This window comes from Neoarius graeffei, chromosome 23, assembly GCF_027579695.1.
Source record: "Neoarius graeffei isolate fNeoGra1 chromosome 23, fNeoGra1.pri, whole genome shotgun sequence".
In the NCBI taxonomy this organism is placed as follows: Eukaryota; Metazoa; Chordata; class Actinopteri; order Siluriformes; family Ariidae; genus Neoarius; species Neoarius graeffei.
In genome coordinates, this window is record NC_083591.1 from 40249312 (window position 1) to 40271418 (window position 22107).

Here is a 22107-nt window from a genome sequence, read left to right on the forward strand (position 1 = left end):
CTATGGCCCAAATAGCAGTATAGAGTATCCGGCCTTCTTGGAGTCCCTGGGAGAGGTACTGAGGAGTGCTCAGACTGGGGACTCCATTGTGTTACTGGGGGACTTCAATGCTCACGTGGGAGATGACAGTGACACCTGGAGGGGCGTGGTTGGGAGGAACGGCCTCCCCGATCTGAACCCGAGTGGTGGTTTGTTATTGGACTTCTGTGCTAGTCACGGTTTGTCCATAACGAACACCATGTTCGAGCATAGGGGTGTCCATAAGTGCACGTGGCACCAGGACACCTTAGGTCGGAGGTCAATGATAGACTTTGTAGTCGTTTCATCTGATCTCCGGCCCTATGTCTTGGACACTCGGGTGAAGAGAGGGGCTGAGCTGTCAACTGATCACCACCTGGTGGTGAGTTGGATCCGCTGGCAGAGGAGGAAGCTGGACAGACCTGGCAGGCCCAAACGTATGGTGAGGGTCTGCTGGGAACGTCTGGCCGAGCACTCTGTCGGGGAGGTCTTTAACTCCCACCTCCGGGAGAGCTTTTCCCAGCTTCCGAGGGAGGCGGGGGACATTGAGTCTGAGTGGACCATGTTCTCTACCTCCATTGTGGACGCAGCTGTTCGGAGCTGTGGCCGCAAGGTCTCCGGTGCCTGTCGTGGCGGCAATCCCCGAACCCGGTGGTGGACACCGGAAGTAAGGGATGCCGTCAAGCTGAAGAAGGAGTCCTATCGGGCCATGTTAACCTCCAGGACTCCCGAGGCAGCTGACGGGTATCGGCAGGCCAGGCGTGCTGCAGCTCGGGCAGTTGCGGAGGCAAAAACTCGGAACTGGGAGGAGTTCGGGGAGGCCATGGAGAAGGACTATCGGTCGGCCTCGAAGAAATTCTGGCAAACCGTCCGGCGCCTCAGGAGGGGGAAGCAGTACTCTGCCAACACTGTTTACAGTGCGGGTGGGGAGCTGTTGACCTCGACTGGGGACATTGTCGGGCGGTGGAAGGAATACTTTGAGGATCTCCTCAATCCCACCGTCATGTCTTCCACTGAGGAGACTGAGGCTGATGACTCAGAGGTGGACTCGTCCATTACGCTGGTGATGTCGCCAACATTACCGTAGTAACCATTTTGAAATTAGGAAGTGGAATTTTACCTGCCGAACACAGACAAATGGAATGATGCAACAGTAAGATGTCCCAGTGCTGTTATACTAAATATCCAGACTCTTGGAACGCCGCTCAACTAATCAAATTAGTGGACTGGAATTAACTGTTGTGTAATAAATATTTAATAACTTTTCCTTTATTCAATATCTCACTTTCTAAGAGATCTTTTTTTTTTTGCAAATGGGTTTATTACATTTGATCACTTGTAATGTTATAATTTAATTTCATATAGTTTATCAGACACCTATCTTTGGAACAGAATAACCCTGCTCTAAATGAACAAGTTGCTAGTTGCTAGACCAGACACTAAACTGGATGAATGGAGAGCTCATAATTTATTGCAGGAGTGTTAAGTAACAGTTATTCCACGAAATCAACTCATACATGAGCTGACAGCCGACAAGGTGCGTAGTGCTGAGTTTTATTCTGTCCACATTCACTGGATTTTGAGAAACAGAGAATTTTTATTTTTTGCAAATTCAATAAATAAAAACTTGATACAAAACGTCTGACAGAATCATTTCCGCTTAGAATATAAACAAACCGGCAAAATAACAGGAGCAATTTGTGAAAAATGCTGTAATAATAATAATTCTTGGGGGGAAAAAAACATACGTTCTTACCATCAAATACTTTTATTCCATATTTTGTTCCTTTTTTTTTTAGTATTTTGGGGGTTTTCTTCTTCTTCTTTAGGGTTTGTTGGCGGTTGGCAAACCAATTTAAAGGTGCATTACCACGACCGACTGGGCTGGAATGTGGTACAGGAAATATTGGGGGGGGGGGGGGGGGGGGGGGATATATTGTTTTAGCTATTTCTGTTTCTTTTAAATACTCGAACAATTTTGGGGGTTTTGTTTTCGAGTAGAGTTTTTATTTCGTCTTCAGTTGGTTCAGCAACACACACTGCCATTTTGTTTTTCTCTACTCATGGTATATGAGCTGTTAGCCTAGTAGTAGAGTAGCCAATCCGAGCGAGCGATTGCACATATGCAGTGAATGTGGATAGAATAAACATTGATATTTAAAGTTTGCGCACCAATACTGGAGTACATTATGGGTAATTCACTGAAGGACCCAAATATTGTGAATATGGTCAAAACAGGATTCAAATTGCAGGCCTGTGGAACTGAATAAACGATAGCCTGTTAAAAGTTACTGAGATAGAAATGATCATATTTGTAATACTATGTAAAGCAAGCGAATTTCCAAATTGAATGAAATTAGCATAGCATGAGCCAATTGTAAAGGAAGATATCATATTACATCTCAAAATTACACCACTCATATCGTGTTCATCTTTTACATTCTGATAATCTCATATAAAATGACAGAAAAGTCCTGCATGGTACGTTCTACAATCCTGCCATAAATATATACAGTATATCTGCGGATTAAACAGCTGATTTATGGTGTAAGAATTAACATTAATGGATAAATTGGACAAGGGATTTGGAATGATACCACATCAAGCATCATTACTGTAAGCCCCAGGCGTAAAGCCTTGTTATAGTGCTTATGTGCATCAATAGAATCAACATTTCCATTCAGCTGACAAGGACAAGAAGTGGTGAATGTGGGTCTATATGGATAATAGCAGGACATGCTGTTTACGGGGATTACGGGAGATGTACCGGGATTTTGTGAGGCTTAATCATAAATGATACAGATGTCAAAAGAGTGGAGACAATTTCTGTCATGTTTGGCTTTGTCTGATAATTGGCTCATCTATCAGTATGTTATGTAAGAGAGAAGTGTGTGTAGGCAAACACACACAGATAACAGCTGCATACTGGAGTCACCTTGCTCCAAGTATTGCTCGGCAGATTCTGTAATGGTGCCAGTCAACAGGATTATGATCTGATTTTTTTCAGCTTTTGTTTAAGGGGTTAAACTCTGACTAATCATTCTCATCTCATCTCATTATCTCTAGCCGCTTTATCCTGTTCTACAGGGTCACAGGCAAGCTGGAGCCTATCCCAGCTGACTACGGGCGAAAGGCAGGGTACACCCTGGACAAGTCGCCAGGTTATCACAGGGCTGACACACAGACACAGACAACCATTCACACCTACGGTCAATTTAGAGTCACCAGTTAACCTAACCTGCATGTCTTTGGACTGTGGGGGAAACCGGAGCCCCTCGCCGGCCACGGGGCTCGAACCCGGACCTTCTTGCTGTGAGGCGACAGCGCTAACCACTACACCACCGTGCCGCCCCTCTGACTAATCAGGTTGAGCTTAATCCTCCAATATATGACATGTGTATAACAAGATCTAAAACGCAGTGTAATTTTTAATCTTTTGTCACTGCCCTGTGTTCTATGTGAAAGGAGGCAGCCTAGGTAGGAAACAGCTTTGGGAAACATTTCTACACACTAGATATCGCAGAACAGAGTATATTATATGGACACGAGTGTTTTACTGGGAAATACCCCACTCGTATTTTTCATATGAGCTACATCCAGGACATGGAGAACTGTGACATAAATCTCTATATGTCACTCGTGAGGAAATCGATGAATTATTTTGATAAGTTTGGGTAGTTTTTGTTAATGAATGTGCCTATATAATAAAAAGAAAATCACACGTTGGCTTGAAAATCTGCAGTTTATCTTCTCGTGCTGAAAAACTTGCATTTTTCATACGAAATAAATCGCGGATCTCAGTGAAATATTTAAATAATATTGGCTGGCATTGAGTGGTATATCAGATATATTCCATTCAGCTAGCATGATACTGAACGAGTCGAAGACGAATTCAATATCATGCTAGCTGAATGGAATACATCTTTTACACCACGTAAAAAAAAAGCCATTATTATTATTATTATTATTATGCATACACACGTCGTTCTCTTTCAAAATTCTCAAAATCCTCCATATTTAACAAAGCAAACCTGGTGGCCATGTTTGTTTACAAATTGTCACAGTCGCTCTCTAGCATGGAAATTTCACGTGTAATACACATCTTACGTATCTTACGTGTAATATGTATATGAATTTCATTTCACTGCGACAGTTTACTGTAGACACTGCTGGCGAACAAAGTAATGCTTCACCGCATGCGCAGCAGAAAACTCTCTCACTGAATATTCCCATCAGCTCTGATGTGTGACATGTTGTCTTGACAACCATGCAATATCGTAAACCATATCCGATGCTCATTCTCCATTGGGTAGAGTGACTTAATACATGTAGGATAAGCAATATGCTAACAATATTGCATGCTATCAAACTAAATGAATGAAACCCACTAGAAGGGAATAGAACACGTTTTTATTCCATGGAAAAAATGTCCTACATGTATAATAATTCCTGATGTTTCACTCCAATGACGTCACTCCCAGCGTTTTTCCGGTGACTAGATGCGCATTGTCAAAATGGCGAACCAGTTCAAAATAAAAATTCTTTTGATTAAATTGCGTAATTTTTTTTGTGGGGGTCCATATAATATAAAGATCATTACATGATGGCATGAAGATATGAAGTTTATCTTCTCATGTTGAAAATTTTTTCACTCATTTGCTTTGCTCACTCGTGATGTATCCATTCACCACTCGAAGATATACTTCATACCTTTGCGCAACCGTGTAATATCCTCTATTTACTTATTTTATAAATTCAGATTACAATGCTTGTCAAGATGACAGGTACATGTGCCAGGGTTCTCCAAAAAATCTGAAGTTGCCGGCTAAAAAAAAGTAGCAGGCAGCTAATGTTAATGTGCTAATCCGAAGGGAGTGCAGGGGCATGCTCCCCCAGAACATTTTTAAATTTACATGCCTTCTGGTGCATTTTCAGCTGATAAATTACTAACCATTTCCCTGTAAAATACTTGCAAAACATGCATGAAATTTCCCTCCAGATGTATGTGTGCGTGGCTTTCTCAGTTACCCTCTGTAGTACGCTGCCTGACTCTGTAGCATAGCTACATACACTACGGCAGTGTCATGTGGTCCGGCTCAGCCAATCAGAACACGAGAATCAATCAACAAATATGGCGTCGCTTCCGGTCATGACCTGAATTGAAGACAATTTGGTGGTGAAATAATTGGATTTGCAGTAAATTATAGGCTACAGAGACAATATTAAAAAAAATAGTGGTGTGAACATTGAAAGGCAATTTTTTTTTCCTGGGATTGAGTAGCCGGCAGCAGACTGTCTCTGTAGCTGGAGAAAAACACCGGTTGCTGGCGTTTCTGGACATCTCTGATGTACATACATGTTTTTTAATCATTTTGTAGAAAGTGATTATAGGAAAATAACAGCATACATTGAGATTTATCAGGGTACAATGATGCACTAAATTCAAATTTTGATTCCATACTATACAGTGGTGTCTCGATACAATACAGCAGATTTAGCACACTCTCGATATGGCAGATTTAACACACTAACAGAGATGCCAACATTGACAAATGGAAAAAGAGGAGCATCTCCGAGCGCAGTGAGGCTTCCTATTAGGTCGGGGGTCTGGGGGCTGCAGAGGGCCCCAGAAACCAAATTTCAGGGAAGCTCAGAGATGCAATCTAGGCCATTTTGAACTTCTTTTTGAGGAAAATAAATGCAGGGATTACTGTATGGTATAAGCTCAATTATCCAAACTCTCTGGGGAAGAGTTTGGCTCACTAATACCCCTTTTCCACCAAATGAGTTCCAGGGCTGGTTCGGGGCCAGTGCTGGTGCTGGTTCACAACTCGTTCAACTTGCGAGCCAGCTGAGAACCAGTTTGCTTTTCCATAGCTCGCGGTGCTAAGGGAAGCCACATCATTACATCGTTGTATACGTCAGTTACGGCATTGTATACGTCAGTTACGTCGCTACGTTTGCATAAACCTTGGTGCGAATATCGAAGCAAAAACAACACGGAAGAAGCAGCAGCAGCAGCAACAACAATAATAATGGATGACTTCGCGTTTGTACAGCTGCTGCTTCTCGTCGCTTAAAAATGGCGATCTTTCATGGTCTTGTTATCGTTGTTGGTCTTAACAACTCCGCCCCCCCGCTGATGTAAGCGGTTCTTTCCTCTGGCCCAGCAGAGAGTTGGTGCTAGCCTGGAACCGGTTTTTCTGGCCCCAGAGCCAGTTCTTTGTCAGTGGAAACAGAAAACCCGGTTCCAAACTAAGTACTGGCCCCGAACCAGCCCTGGAACTGCTTTGGTGGAAAAGGGGCATAAGAGGATCTTCAGATAAAAGGGGTTCAGATAACAGAGCTTGTACTGATAGGTTCATCATGATAAACAACAAAAGCCAGAGTAAAAGATTTATGTATAGGTCTTTCAATACCAACAAAACTAATACTGCATTTACTTCCTGAACTGTGCACCAGTCTGGACTTAACGTTTTGTCTCGACAACTGATTTGTAGGAATTGCGTTTGGTGGTTTTCGTGTGGTGGCACACATCGCTCCTCCCCCCATGTCACACATTGAAATCACACCTATGCAGAGTACAGTAGGCATAGTGATTGTCCAGTTTCGACTGTACAATGCACAGCCGCGTATTCAGCTAGAAATCGCTGTTCACATAGCCTCCTCTTTTTAGGCGGAGACTCCATCATTCACAGTCCATGGTCTGTCTTTACTTCACACATGGCACTAGTTTGTGAGAGAAATTGAAAGTTTCAGTTCTGGAACGCAACCTGACAAAGACAGTTTGCTTCCAGGAAGACGACTACGCATCACTACTGTGCATTTCTGAGCACTACATTTAATGCGCGCTGTGATTGGCTGACAACATGAATCAGGTCACCTCTCAGCCAATAACGACACAGCGAACATAAGGATACGGAAATTCCTGGAATTACCTGAATCAGTGTTAACAATGACACGTGAACAGTCCGAATGCCGAAAATATCTATTATTAGATCAATACACAGGCAAAACTGGTTGAAAAACATATTTTCAGGTCTAAGCGTAGCACCGTAATTTTGCTTCAAATCCGTAGCTGCTACGCCCAATTCGTGTATGTTGGCATCTCTGCTCTAACATTTCTTAAGCCGAAATTCTTTAACCTAAGTGCTTTCATTCTCCAGACCTAAAGGATTTGGGAGAATCTTCCAGTTTGGCTGTCAGTGCTGCCAATTTAGTGACTTAATGGCTCGATTTAGCAACTTTTTGACCTTCCCTAGCAACTGAAAATCTCATCGACTAGCAACAAATTTGGTGACTTCTCACAACTTTGGCAACCTCCATTCTCGTTGTTGAGCCACACCAAAAATCACGTTTCACTGATTTATGAATGACGTAACATTTGTTTTTCCTCGTTCCCCATCATTGCCCATGTTTATAAAAGTAATGATTGACCTGCAAGAACATGGAGAACAGGAAGCCGTTCTGCTACATGACACGTGCAAATTATACATTACCTCATGCGACGTCAATCACACAATCTCGTGACTTTTAGTGACATGTCAGAGAGCCAATAATGAATTCTGGTGTGTACCTGGTGTGTATCCCTGTAGCCTGTACTGGTTCAAGACAATGTGGAAATTTTGTATTTGTTCAAAGAATGAAGTGTACGCTTGATTAAGTTGAAGATTTTGTTACACTTCACCTAATGCACAGTGAATATAAAAAGTGTACACACCCCTTTAAAATGAGAGGTTTTTCTGATGTAAAAAAAATGAGACCACGATAAATAATTTCAAAACTTTTCCCACCTTTAATGTGACCTATAACCTGTACAATTCAACTGAAAAACAAACAAATCTGTTCGGGGGGAAAAACACAAAAAAATTAAAAAAACGTACAATAAGCTGGTTGCATAAGTGTGCACACCATTAAACTAACTTTGTTGAAGCACCTTTTGATTTAATTACAGCATTCAGTCTTTTTGGGTAGGAGTCTGTCAGCCTACCACATCTAGACTTCGCAATATTTGCCCACTCTTCTTTGCAAAAGCGCTCCAAATATGTCAGATTGCAAGGGAATCTCTTGTGCAGAGCCCTCTTCAGGTCACCCCACAGATTTTCAATTGGATTTAGGCCTGGGCTCTGGCTGGGCCGTTCCAAAACCTTTTTGGGGTCACTCACTACGTTTACATGCACATAGAGAGAATCGAATTTCTGCCGTTGCTCAACTGAAATCGAAGTTCAAAATGCCATGTATACACCTTAATTCGGCTGAAATTGAACCGAACTTGATTTCTCGGAATCGAGCTACACGACCTAGTTTATGCGATTTCTGCCGAGCTACTTTGTGCATGTATACCCTATCGAGCTAGTTGTCGAGCTACTTCCGGAAGTGACGAGTGACGAGACCACAAGCGGGAAACACAACAGCCTCGGTCGGCATGACAACAGTAGTAGCGAGCAGCAGAAGAGGTCAGGAGGAACAAACGAAGAAGAGAAAATGGCGATGTAGAGCTCTCTGAAGTGTGGGTGGAGCACAGAGGACGGCAGGACAAAGCTTCTGGTACTAATAGGCTTTTTATTGTCAGACTTTTCAGTTTAACAGCCTACTTTTATTCTTGACACACACACACACACACACACGCGCGCTGTGTTCTAGTCCCGGGATGAGCTGTCCTCTCTGCTCTCCCTCTGCCTCCTTAAATAGCGCGCGGTTACTGGGAAGACACACAAACACAGGTTAATTACCGTCAGGTGAAGTGATTCTGCCACTCACCTTCCCTGGCTCCGCCCTCCTGTCACAGACCGGCGCTTGACCACGCCCCCACTGCCACAGGCAAGCAGAAACGTGCACTTCTGGAGCAATGAGGAGACAGAGTTCATGCTCATTCAGCTTAAGGAGTTGAATATATTAAAATTCATGGACGGGAGAAAAACGCGCAATGGAGAACACGGAACTGATAACTTTGTTTACACTCTTGAATAGCTCTTCTCATGACGACAACCGGAAGTGTACCAACACGATGGGGCATGTTGCGCCATCTGTGGCTCGGGTGCACAATGCACCTCACACAATAGCCCGATTTCATTGTGTGCATGTAGGATTGGATTTCTCTGGCACCCTGCTGGGACCTTCAGCTCGATTACCGACAGCAGCTCGATTTGGATGTGCATGTAAACGTAGTCACTGTCATGCTGAAAGATGAAATTCCTCTTCAGCTTTCTAGCAGACACCTGAAGGTTTTGGGCCAAAATTGACTGGTATTTAAAACTGTTCCAGCTGAAGAAAAACAACCCCAAAACATGATGCTGCCACCACCATGCTTCATCGTGGGTATGGTGTTCTTTTGGTGATGCGCAGTGTTGTTTTTGCGCTAAACATGCCTTTTGGAATTGTGGCCAAAAAGTTCAACCTTGGTTTCATCAGACCATAACATTTTCCCACATGCTTTTGGGAGAGTTGATGTATTTTTTTGCGAAATTTAGCCGGGCCTGGATGGTTTTTTTTTACCCTACCTCATAGTCCAGGCATATGGAGAATACGGGAGATTGTCGTCACATGTAGTGCACAGCCAGTACTTGCCAGAAATTCCTGCAGCTCCTTCAGTGTTGCTGTAGGCCTCTCGGCAGCCTCCCTGACCAGTTTTCGTCTTGTCTATTCAATTTTGGAGGGACGTCCAGTTCTCGGTAATGTCACTGTTGTCCCATATTTTCTCCACTTCTTGACAACTGTCCTCACTGTGCTCCATGGTATATCTAATGCCATGGAAATGTTTTTGTACCCTTCTCCTGACTGATCCCTTTCAACAATGAGATCCCTTTGATGCTTTGTAAGCTCTCTGTGAACCCTGGCTTTTGCTGGAGGATGCAACTGAGTAAATGTCTGAACTTTATTTGGGGTTAATCAGTGTCATTTTAATTGATGGCAGGTGTGAATGCTGTAATGAAATCAAAAGGTGCTTCAAAAAAGTATTAGTTTAAGGGTGTGCACACTTATGCAACCAGCTTATTGTACGTTTTTTATTTTTTGTGTTTTTCCCCCGGAACAGATTCGTTTGTTTTTCAATTGAATTGTCCAGGTTATAGGTCACATTAAAGGTGGGAAAAGTTTTGAAGTGATTTATCGTGGTCTCATTTTTTTTACATCAGAAAAACCTACCATTTTAATGGGGTATGTATGTATTTTATATCCACTGTAAGTAATATTTTACAGTAAAAAAAAAAAACCTACTTTATTATGAAGTCTGTCGACTGTATTGTTTGATACTCAGGGCATCATACGATACGATATAATACAATACATCGTACGGAGATTTACAAGTTTTGAAAGAAAGAAAGAAAGAAAGAAAGAAAGAAAGAAAGAAAGAAAGAAAGAAAGAAAGAAAGAAAGAAAGAAAGAAAGAAAGAAAACATTACGACCCAAAGTTTGGAAAAGCAAAGGAGACGCTGGATAGGAGAAGGTGTTCCTAAACACTGCACTGGGTATTAAATAGCCTCTGATATCATATCACATCACGAGAGGAACGTTTAAAAACAGCTCAGACGCCTTTACATGAGCACAAACAGTAGTTATATCACACGTCAACCATATTCATAGATACTGTACGTAAATGCTCTTTAAATGTAATCTATAAACTTAGGCTTCATGCAATCTAAGACCAGCAAAGCTAAAGCCCATTTTAAGCTTTAAAAGCTCAGTTACTGTGTACTCTGTGTACCATCTGATGTACAAGTAAGGTTCATGTGTGTGATGGTCTGGGAAAACACATGGCTTGTGTGAATTCTGCAGCTGAATTCTGTTAAACAGTCAAAAAACATTGCTTTGTCTGCGACGCCTCGGTTTAACAAACACGGTGATAAAAAGTACTTGGCCTGTCTACATGCAAGTGTGATTTCCACGCACACTGAATGTGTGAGCAAATCTTTGGATCGATATGTGCTGTAGTGAAAACGGCATAATCCTAATCAATTCAGTTTGTAATCAGCAGAGGTTGACAAAGTACCCAACTTCATTACTTTAGCCAAACTACAGATCCCACTGGTCAAATGTTACTCCGATACAAGTGAAAGTTGTACAGTCAAAGTTTTACTTAACGTACTGAAGTACTTGCTTTTAAAAATCCTTAAGTATTAAAACTACATTTTCTGTCAACGCATCGTTGTATTATTGCCACAACACTTACAAAACCTAATACCGTTATCAAAGACAGAAATGTGAATTCAGAAAATGAACGCATGCTGTGCCATCATGGTGGTTTAATGTTAAGCTAGCTAGTCAGTGAAACTCCACCTGACATGCTAGCAAACTCTTTTCAAACTCGAAATCATATTGGGTAGCTAACACTACTAGAAAAGAAAGATTTCTACATTCTGTTTATTTGGCAAGATTATGCTCAAACATTTCTGAAAGGACTTCAGATAAGTTAACATTATTCATGTTAGCATAACTCCGTTTTTACATGCTAACTAACAGTGTCCAAGTTAACTAGCTATGTGTAAATGTTAGCCGTGGACAAGGCTACGGCAACTCGGCGGGCAAATCCATAGAAAGTCATTTGACTAACCAGACTGCATGGCTATTGCAACGTTATCGCTAGCTCTAAAAGCAAAGACAACTTTGCTGCAAGCTTTCTCTTGGAATAAAATGTTTATATACCTCAATATGCTTCCGCAGGTTGGATGGCGAGTTTTTGTAGGCTGTGATGTGGTTCGTTTTCAGCAAACATTTAAAACGAAATTAATCTTTAATCCTTTCAGAAAACTGAAACATGGGTTCTAGGTATGGCCATGGGTGTGTGCATTCCCCAGAAGAACCGCCTCCTTCCATTCTGCCATCAACTGATCATGTTTAATAATGCTGTTGAGAAATCACTGAACTTGATTTTATACAGTTTATGGACGTTATGTGACCCTAGTGATTACTGATCGGCTGTCCCACTGTCACCTGCGAAAAACCAATCACGTTTTAGAAAAGAAAAGACATCCACTTTCAAAGCTGCTTCATAGTAACAAGGACCTTGATAGAAATGTAGTGGAGTGAAAAGTACGATATTTGTCTTTCAAATGTAGTGAAGTTAAAGTCATAAGTTTCCAAAAAAAAAAATAATACTCAAGTAAAGTACACATACTCAAAAAGTGTACTTAAATACAGTACTCAAGTAAATGTACTTCATTACCGTCCACCTCTGGTAATCAGATACCAGCTGCCAGTGTGACCGTGATGCTCCTGCATTGCAGCCTTTAAATGCAATTTTCTTCCTTTTCGCATTGACGGCTAAGCAGACCTGTGTTTGAGATACAGGCAAAGGAGACCCTTCCAGTACTATATAAAAACTGAAAATTTCAACATATTAAAGGTTTTCTTAGGACGCCACACGCTGACAGCTGAAGGTTAAGAACGTTGCACAAGAGTTGACTGGGTTTATAATGTCCTAGCATCAAGCACCAAAGCATGTTTTTAACCTAAACATCCAGTCAAATCACATCATACAATACACATCAAATTCCGTAAATTGATCACGGTATTCCAAGAGCATTCCTGGAATAATATCTGCTACTCTGAAAAGCACATGCTCGTTTGAGGAATGTCACCACACTAACATGCACTGAACCTGGATGCCATCCAATCATATTATATTTTGATTACTAATTAATTAATAATTCTCTGAAGCACCTATGAAGAACAACAGTTCAATTCCTGCATTAGGTCTTTTTTCAAGGGGGAAAAAATAAACCTGTTACAACAAATTTTAGGTAGATTAATTACTCCAATATGGAAATATTTCACAAATATTCAAGCTGATATGCTGTTTTTGTTCTAGTTCTGAAGTGAACACAAGAACCTATCCTTAAAGGCTCTTAATGGCTTACATCTGATGTGATTAGTCATGTTGGATATTCATATTGTATGGATAAGAAAAAAAAAAAAATCACAGCCAAACAAAATCACCATCCTGCTGCTATCATGTCCGGATGGCATAATGAGCTGCTGGTAAAATCTGTGCTGATTTATTGATGTCATGCCAATGGAAAAAGGGTGAATGTTGATCTGCGATAAAGCTAAAGACATGTTCTTAAAAGACAAGCTGTCAAGAACGTTAGCACATTTTAGATTTCTAGGACATCCTGATATAATGAGCGAGAGCTTCACTGACTGACTCCGACTCAGTAGACATCATCTATAAGCTCAGAATTTATCCATACTTCTTGCATCATTATATAAAAACATGCGGGGAAAAAACCCAAAAACAAACCACTGTTAACTAGACCTGGGTCACTATCGCAAATTAACAGAAAACCACAAATAAATTCCCACATCCAACTTTAGGCCACTCACCGTTCGGTAGACATCATCACTGTTGTTCTCATACTTCTGCTGGATCCTCTCTTCCAGGAAGTAAATGCGTAGCTTGAGGCTGAAGTTCTCCTTCTTCAGGTCATTGAGATGCTGTGAGAGAGTGCGGTAACTGTTAGACATGTCCGGTGTGTGTGTTCACCTTGGGGGGCATCGCGTGCCCCCCCCGTCACTCTCAACTCGACAGCATCGCGACACGCACTAAATATGAAAAAAAAAAAAAAGACACCCTGTATGAATTAAAGAAAACTATGGCACGATTGGAATTTATAACCCCATATTTAATCGATACGCACATACATTTGGTAAGAAAAGCACCCAAACGCACACAAAAGGCGGCTGCTAAAGGGCCAGAGAGAAGGCCCTAAGTCTCAGAGCTGTGTCCATTGTGCGGTCATAATGTGCTCTGGGGCAGGGAGGGGAGGATTGGGGCTTTTTTTACTCAGGGGGAGGTATCCCAGGAATCTGTGCCTAGCTGAAGGACTAGCCTACGAGATCACAGGCACCAGCAATATGTAAATTGATCACCATGAGAGAGAGAGAGAGAGAGAGAGAGAGAGAGAGAGAGATACGTACACAGTAAAAGAGAAGGAAGGAAGACAGATGGTGCAGTTCAAGAAACATGCTAAAATCACACCAAACACAAAAGATCAAACACTCTCCTTTCCCATTTTATTTCCTTCATGATCTGATAATCTATTTTTTTTTATAATTATATACCTACAATAACTGCCACTTCAGAATACAGCTTTATTCATCTATTTTGGAAAGTAGCTAAAGCTAGCTATTTTGACACTCCGTCAAAACAAAACATGTCGAAAACGCGTCAAAACTAGTGCAAGAAAATGGAGGTTGCTAAATTGACTGGCAAAATGATTGAACTCTGTGTCTTGAATGGTTGATTGTTGGTGGTCCAAATCTTTTGAATTTTTTTCTCCTGTTTACACAGTCTAGGTCACACACAGAGTCCAGAGTGTTCCCTCTTAATAGCAGCCAACATGTGGAACATTTCAACAAGGAGGATTTTTCCAAGGGGATTTTTTTCAAGAAAGTTGATATCATTGAAATGGTATTGACTTGACAGCAGTGGCAGTGATGCCAGCACTGTGCTATACTGGATTAAGCAATACATAACCATAAAGACAGAGAACATGGTGAAGGTCAGCCAAATTAAGAGGCACTCGTTTAACCCATCTGCCAGGTGGTGAGTGTGTAATGATGATTGTAACCAGGCCCTCTGAAGCAGAGAGTCTGAATCTAATCACACAAGAGAGCCAGCGGCTGCTCTGCTATTTCAGAGCAGGTGCAACAGATCTCCTGGCGCGTCCTCTTGTTACTCTTATGAACACGTACAGAAGATTCACTACAGCAAACAGCTAGTGGTATCTAGATACAGGACATTTCTTACAGACAAACATATAAATGAATGGAAATCATAATGGGCTTCTTCTCTTCTTACATCTTATGAATGGTGGGCACAGCTGGAAGATTCTGGTTGATCAATCCCTGACTCTCAATCATTGATCTTGGAGGAGCATGTCTTTGCGTTATCTACCGTTTATTGAGAGACTAATGGAGCCATTTTCAGTAGACAGCATCAGCGCTGTAGACTGATACTCCCTGAGCGTAACACATCAGACTGAGGTAAAAGCCTCGACTGACACATGAGGCTTTGGCACCTCAAACCTGCAGCAAACAAGTCGATAAACATTATATTGTTCGAATCCTGTAGACTATAAGTGTTTAATTTTGTCCGCTTTTCCAGTCTGAATTTTAATTCCAGTCACTGGTATAAAATTGAGATCTTGCTACCCAGACATCCGAGCTCTAACTGGAACGTGGTACCTTTTGTCAGTAAATATGGTCAAGACCTGCTTACTTTCACATAAACAGGTCATGTGACTGGAACTGCAGATGACCGGCTACAGACCTTTTCCCATAGCCCACTGGTAAACAACAGCAAACAAGATTTTTGCATTTACTTGCCAGTATCTCTTTCAAATAAACCATATTTTCCCGAGCTTTAAATATTTGTTGTCCTGTCGGAAACCAGAGCCAAATCAGATTGCAAGATTCTGAAGCTTGTGTCCAGAAAAGTGTACAAAACCTTTTAACTAATAGTAGTTTGTTGGATACAGGTGTAACAATGTCCTGTAGATTTTATTAAAAACCCTAAAAATGGCAAACCACAAACAATCCTGCCTACAGAAATAAACTTCTAACCTCAAATAATTAATATACACTCAAAAAAATAATGACACACAATTGAAACATTTACACAACAATTTACAGTTGACAGGGAACTTTGCAATGGAGATGGGTGGGCTTCCATTTCACCATTTTGCTGCCCTCTACTGGGAAAAAAAACATTTTGCACTACTTGGTGTCAAACATGAAGACCTTGGAGAACACTAGTCTGGCTAATGCGACTTCAAAGCTCTCCGAGCTATTGGTCTGGCCAAGATATTAAGCCCAACCGTTTCCCAGAGCCCGTGGTTGACCCGCCTCCCTGAAATGCCTCAGTTTGCTACTGGTCGAAGCCAGAAAAGGCTGTGACGAAGCTTAAACCAATCACATCACTCTTTCCTCTGACGTATGCGACACGACGATAGGATTCTCGCTGAGCCCCATTGATTTGGCTACTAGCGGGGCTAACTGGTAGATTAAACTCTTACCGAAGCCGGTCGGGAGCAAGGCGAAAACGTCCTTCCTTTCAATAAATACCTCCAGGGCTGCTCTTTGCTCCGTTTTCAATGAGACCTTCCCGTTGAATGCTTTCAATACAGCATGATTCTGTAAACAATCTATGGCTTCCGGTCGCAGTTCTACTACGTCATGCCTTGAACACGCCTCTATCCAGGGCCGTTGGAGATGCTCAAAGTTGATTGGTTCCCGATTTTTCCGGAGCTTGGAAGAGCTGGAGATAGCCTGCCTGGCCAGACTAAGCTCGCAACAGGCCCTCGTGTTGCGTCACGCTTAGGATGGGCGGGCCCAGGCTAGGAGAACACGATTTTAGAAGAAGAAAAAAGAAGAAACCTTTTTATTTGTCACATGCATACTTCAAGCACAGTGAAATTCATCCTTTGCATTTAACCCATCTGAAGCAGTGAACATATGCGCGCATACACACAGCAGTGGGCAGCCACACCAGAGCACCCAGGGAGCAGTCAGGGATCAGGTACCTTGCTCAAGGGCACCTCAGCCCAAGGCCGCCCCACGTTAACCTAACTACATGTCTTTGGATTGTGGGGGAAACCGGAGCACCCGGAGGAAACCCACGCAGACACAGGGAGAACATGTAAACTCCACATAGAAAGGCCCTCGCCAGGTGCTGGGTTCGAACCCGGAACCTTCTTGCTGTGAGGCGACTGTGCTAACCACTACACCACCGTGCCGCCCCATTCCGCTGTATACTTGTATAAGGCTAGAATACCACTAAAAATACCTCTGATCTCTAATCTAATCTATCAGGCGCAAATTGCAACAGAAAAACATCTTGCACAATTATTGTTAATTTATGGGGGTATATACAATTTAAATATAACATATCATTGAAACATAAATAATTGGATATTGTGTGAACTACTATAATAATATTGTCTGAATTTTGGAAAATATCATAAATTTGTATTTACACTAGTTTGTATCATCCACCCGCGTACTACTTTTGTTTTAGATAACTATGTATCAGGGCAACTCTTCAGCAGACAGGCCAAAATTATGAAATTATTAAAACTGCCTTGTCAGCTCAGTGATATTGCAAAAGTATGGAATCCAAGGCAAAATGTACTGAAAACTATATTTAAAAATCACCCCAATTATAGCAATATCGCTTCAGAAAAATCTTGGTTTGAATTTTTTTAAAAAATTAAAGTTCAGTTTTTCCTGATGTAATTCCTTTAGTGACTTCTTCCCCGGTGGCACGGTGGTGTAGTGGTTAGCGCCATCACGTCACAGTAAGAAGGTCCTGGGTTCGAGCCCCGTGGCCGGCGAGGGCCTTTCTGTGCGGAGTTTGCATGTTCTCCCCGTGTCGGCATGGGTTTCCTCCGGGTGCTCCGGTTTCCCCCACAGTCCAAAGACATGCAGGTTAGGTTAACTGGTGACTCTAAATTGACCGTAGGTGTGAATGTGAGTGTGAATGGTTGTCTGTGTCTATGTGTCAGCCCTGTGATGACCTGGCGACTTGTCCAGGGTGTACCCCGCCTTTCGCCCATAGTCAGCTGGGATAGGCTCCAGCTTGCCTGCGACCCTGTAGAAGGATAAAGCGGCTAGAGATAATGAGATGAGATGAGATGAGACTTCTTCCCCCATAAAAGATTCTGCGTTCAGAGTCAAACATAGCCAATTTTTCTGTGCTTTTTTTGAGGGTCAAAAGATACCCCATACAGTGTGAAATTTTTATTTAAAGCTGGACGGCCTTTCGATTTCAGAAAATCTGTGAAATTTAGTTCCCTCTGAAATTTGGTCATTGTGATATGTTTATTTCTGCAATATCTAAAAAATAGGCCGTTCTTTGGCTGGGAAATTATTTAATTTGAGGGGATTCCCGAGCAAATAATGTGCATGAAATCGCTCACTTCGCACAGTCAAGCAGACAGAGGAAGTCCGTGTGCGCATGCGCAGGTTTACCTGCTTCTTTTGGGTTTTACGGCAGCTGGCATCCAGTGTTGCATTACTGCCATCTATAGGTTTACCTTTGACCGTGCACTGACAGTTACATCATTCTGTCGCTAAACAAACAGCTGATCACACTGAGGTGCTCGCTCACCGCCGATATTTATTAGTTTGGTCGTGCATTTCCTTGCACTGTAGTCATTCGTTCACATTTCATTCGCACACTCACGTCCTCCATTTTTCTCTGGTTTCAAATTTGTATCCCACAATGCCTTGCGTGAACGGGGAAAGCCCACCACGTGATGCATGGCGTAGTATCTTGAATTGGGTCATGATGAAGCAGGGGGGAAAAAAAACGGAGAATTTAGGGCCACATGGCCCTAAATTCATTAATTGTTCTATTTGTTTAAAAAATAATAATAAAATTGGAAGTCTGTGATTCAAATTCAGTAGCTTTCGGTCCACTAAACAAAAATAATTGGGTGTCAGGGAAAATTCTTTTTATGACCTACACTTGAAAAATCTGAAAGGCAGTCCACCTTTAATACTTTTTAAAAATATTTTATTTAATATTTATTTTATTTAGGGGGCGGCATGGTGGCGTAGTAGTTAGCGCTGTCGCCTCACAGCAAGAAGGTTCTGGATTCGAGCCCAGCGGCTGACGAGGGCCTTTCTGTGTGGAGTTTGCATGTTCTCCCCATGTCTGCGTGGGGGTACTCCGGTTTCCCCCACAGTCCAAAGACATGCAGGTAAAGCTAATTGGTGGCTCCAAATTGACCGTAGGTGTGAATGTGAATGGTTGTTTGTCTCTATTGCCCCTTTTCCACCAAAGCAGTTCCAGGGCTGGTTTGGGGCCAGTGCTGAGTTTGGAACCGGGTTTTCTGTTTCCACTGACAAAGAACTGGCTCTGGGGCCAGAAAAACTGGTTTGAGGCTAGCACCAACTCTCTGCTGGGCCAGAGGAAAGAACCGCTTACGTCAGCGGGGGGGCGGAGTTGTTAAGACCAACAACAATAACAAGACCGCGAAAGATCGCCATTTTTAAGCGACGAGAAGCAGCAGCTGTACAAACGCGAAGTCATCCATTATTATTATTGTTGTTGTTGCTGCTGCTTCCGTGTTGTTTTTGCTTCGATATTCGCGCCAAGGTTTATGCAAACGTAGCGACATAACTGACGTATACAGCGACGTAATGACGTATACAACGACGTAATGACGTGTCTTCTCTTAGCACTGCGAGCGATGGAAAAGCAAACTGGTTCTCAGCTGGCTCGCAAGTTGAACGAGTTGTGAACCAGCACCAGCACTGGCCCCGAACCAGCCCTGGAACTGATTTGGTGGAAAAGGGGTATGTGTGCCAGCCCTGCAATGATCTGGCAAACTATCCAGAGTGTACCCCACCTCTCGCCCATAATCAGCTAGGATAGGCTCCAGCTTGCCTGTGACCCTGCACAGTATAAGCGGCTACAGATAATGGATGGATGGATTTATTTTATTTAATTATCTTGAATACTGCAACTAAAAAAAAGTTACCACATTTTGTGGTGAATGTAATTCCATTACTGAAGAACTACCCATTATAAGGTGCATTAAAGTGATCCAGACAAATATACAGCATACGTGACATTTGACCAATAAATCCTGTTAAACAATAGCTTCAAGAAACAGTCTCCATGCTTTGATGATATACATCATTGTTAACGGTGTCCAAATTTTTAAATGTGGACAATTAAGACAAGCTTTAAGAGAATGCTGTGCAAAAAAACGGGCCATTTAGCATGACATCATCCAGTCTGTTCTCATGTACCAAGGTCTAAATAATTGATCAGGGCTGGGTTAAGACTATTACCACCATGGAGAAAATGACCTCATCTGGTCTAGCTTGAGGGAACATCTAGAACACCTCAGTTAAACAACAATGTGTTCTCCATCCATTAACTCACCCTCTACCCCAGCTTTAATTTTAAAAAGAAAATAATATTAGTTTATACTGGCGGCACGGTGGTGTAGTGGTTAGCGCTGTCGCCTCACAGCAAGAAGGTCCGGGTTCGAGCCCTGTGGCCGGCGAGGGCCTTTCTGTGCGGAGTTTGCATGTTCTCCCCGTGTCCGCGTGGGTTTCCTCTGGGTGCTCCGGTTTCCCCCACAGTCCAAAGACATGCAGGTTAGGTTAACTGGTGACTCTAAATTGACCGTAGGTGTGAATGTGAGTGTGAATGGTTGTCTGTGTGTCAGCCCTGTGATGACCTGGCGACTTGTCCAGGGTGTACCCCGCCTCTCGCCCGTAGTCAGCTGGGATAGGCTCCAGCTTGCCTGCGACCCTGCAGAACAGGATAAAGCGGCTAGAGATAATAAGATGAGATGAGATTAGTTTATACTAAGATGGTGACAAAAACCTACTCTAGAATAAGATGCTATGACAATCCTGATCCTCTAATAGTAATTTACAGTGCTGTGTCAGGGGGGTTGGGTTGGAATTGGCAGGAAAGTTGTACATATCTTGTTTGTGCACATTTGTACGTCATATGCCAGCTCAGATACATCAAATATATTTCAAACCTAAGCTTTCGGCTTAAAAGAAATCTGATCGTAGGGTGTCAGACAAGGGCCAAAGCCAATTGGAGAGAAAGCGTGACAGAGAGTGAGAGTGTAAATGAATGGGAGTCAGAGTCAATACAGTATAATACTATAAGAAGAAAATTGGCTGATAGCATTTTTGTTGAAGACGCAGGTCATTTATTTGTTCTATATTTTGGTGAAAAGCTATAGCTATGAGACAGTTACCCAATTCATCCTCATTGTAGAATTTGTATCATTATCCACTTGTAAGAACTAGGGGTGTAACAATATACTGTGACACCATGCATCATAATGTAAAAATGTGCGATGATATTGATTGTGGAAATGCACGGTCCACATTGTCAAAATCAGCATTCTATTAATTATGCACGTAACGCAGTTGCACTGTTCAAACGCCAGAGATCCCAAACTATATGCGTAACCCACCGAGTTAAAATATATAGACAGCACAATTGTGTTCTTTCCACATTATAACACATCAAAAGAGTTCTTTAGTAGCTTTAGTAGCTTTCAAACAACACCAGAGGCCATGAAAACATAATTTTAGCTGACTTTCGAGCTCTTTTTCTGCCATGGAGCTCAATATCTTTCAACTGATCAAGGTCCCAGAGCAGACACTTTGTTTATTTGATCAAAATTGGATGAGAATTTAAAAATGTAGTTATTTGGTAGATATGGTGAATCTGTAGCACATTTTCTTTATGATAGTTAACCTCTGTTCTGCACATTTTTTATTTATTTAGGTTCATACAAACAAAAAGGCACACTGTTTTGCATTGTTTATGATTCAGACAGGGTCGCAGACAAGCTGGAGCCTATCCCAGCTGACTATGGGCGAGAGGCAGGGTACACCCTGGACAAGTCGCCAGGTCATCGCAGAGCTGACACGTAGAGACAAACAACCATTCACACCTACGGTCAATTTAGAGTCACCAGTTAGCCTAACCTGCATGTCTTTGGACTGTGGTATTCACATGAAGAATACCTCTGGACTGAATTACATTGTTATGACTTTTGGTGCTGATCTGGATCACCAAACTGGAATGATCCATGAAAAACGGGGGGTTTTTTTCAATCACTTATAACTCTATCGATTTTTATTATTATTTTTCAATCGATGTTTTTTATTTCGTTCAGCAAAATGACCTTCAACTGACAAAAGGTCAGCTAGCACAAATTACTGTGACTTTAGTCACAGTCTCTACCTAGTTAGTCATCCTTTTTAAAAGTTTGAAGAATAAAATGCACAGAATAGGTAATAAAATACACACAGATCAGGTAATAAAAATACACATCAGAAGCAACCAGAGGTAATCATTTTATTCGCCAAGCTGTGTTTTCAATATCAAACTAGACAGTAAGCATGGTGCTGAGCTAGAACAGGGCACCCGAGAGGTTTTGCCCTTTCACTCGGGACACTTGGGACAGGAACAAGTCACGCTGACATGCACGACAAGTTTTGTACTCTCATAATGTTTCTGTAATACTGAGGAAATTGTCCTCAGAATCAGTCAGGATTATTACTGGTGTCATTACTATTTAGGCATACTACTTAGTGTGC

General features: G+C 42.1%; 1 protein-coding gene across 1 annotated transcript in view; it reads right to left on the reverse strand.

Moving 5' to 3' along the window:
• Positions 1–13753, reverse strand: part of LOC132871721 (myomegalin-like) — a 126060-nt gene extending 112307 nt beyond the window's left edge. Inside the window, exons 1-2 of the mRNA XM_060906169.1 lie at positions 13657–13753; positions 13339–13557 (exon numbers count right to left, since the gene is read on the reverse strand). Of these exons, the coding sequence (XP_060762152.1) occupies positions 13339–13479 (141 nt within the window). The 5' untranslated portion in view covers positions 13480–13557; positions 13657–13753. The remainder of the gene's footprint in view (positions 1–13338; positions 13558–13656) is intronic.
• Positions 13754–22107: the final 8354 nt, after the last annotated feature.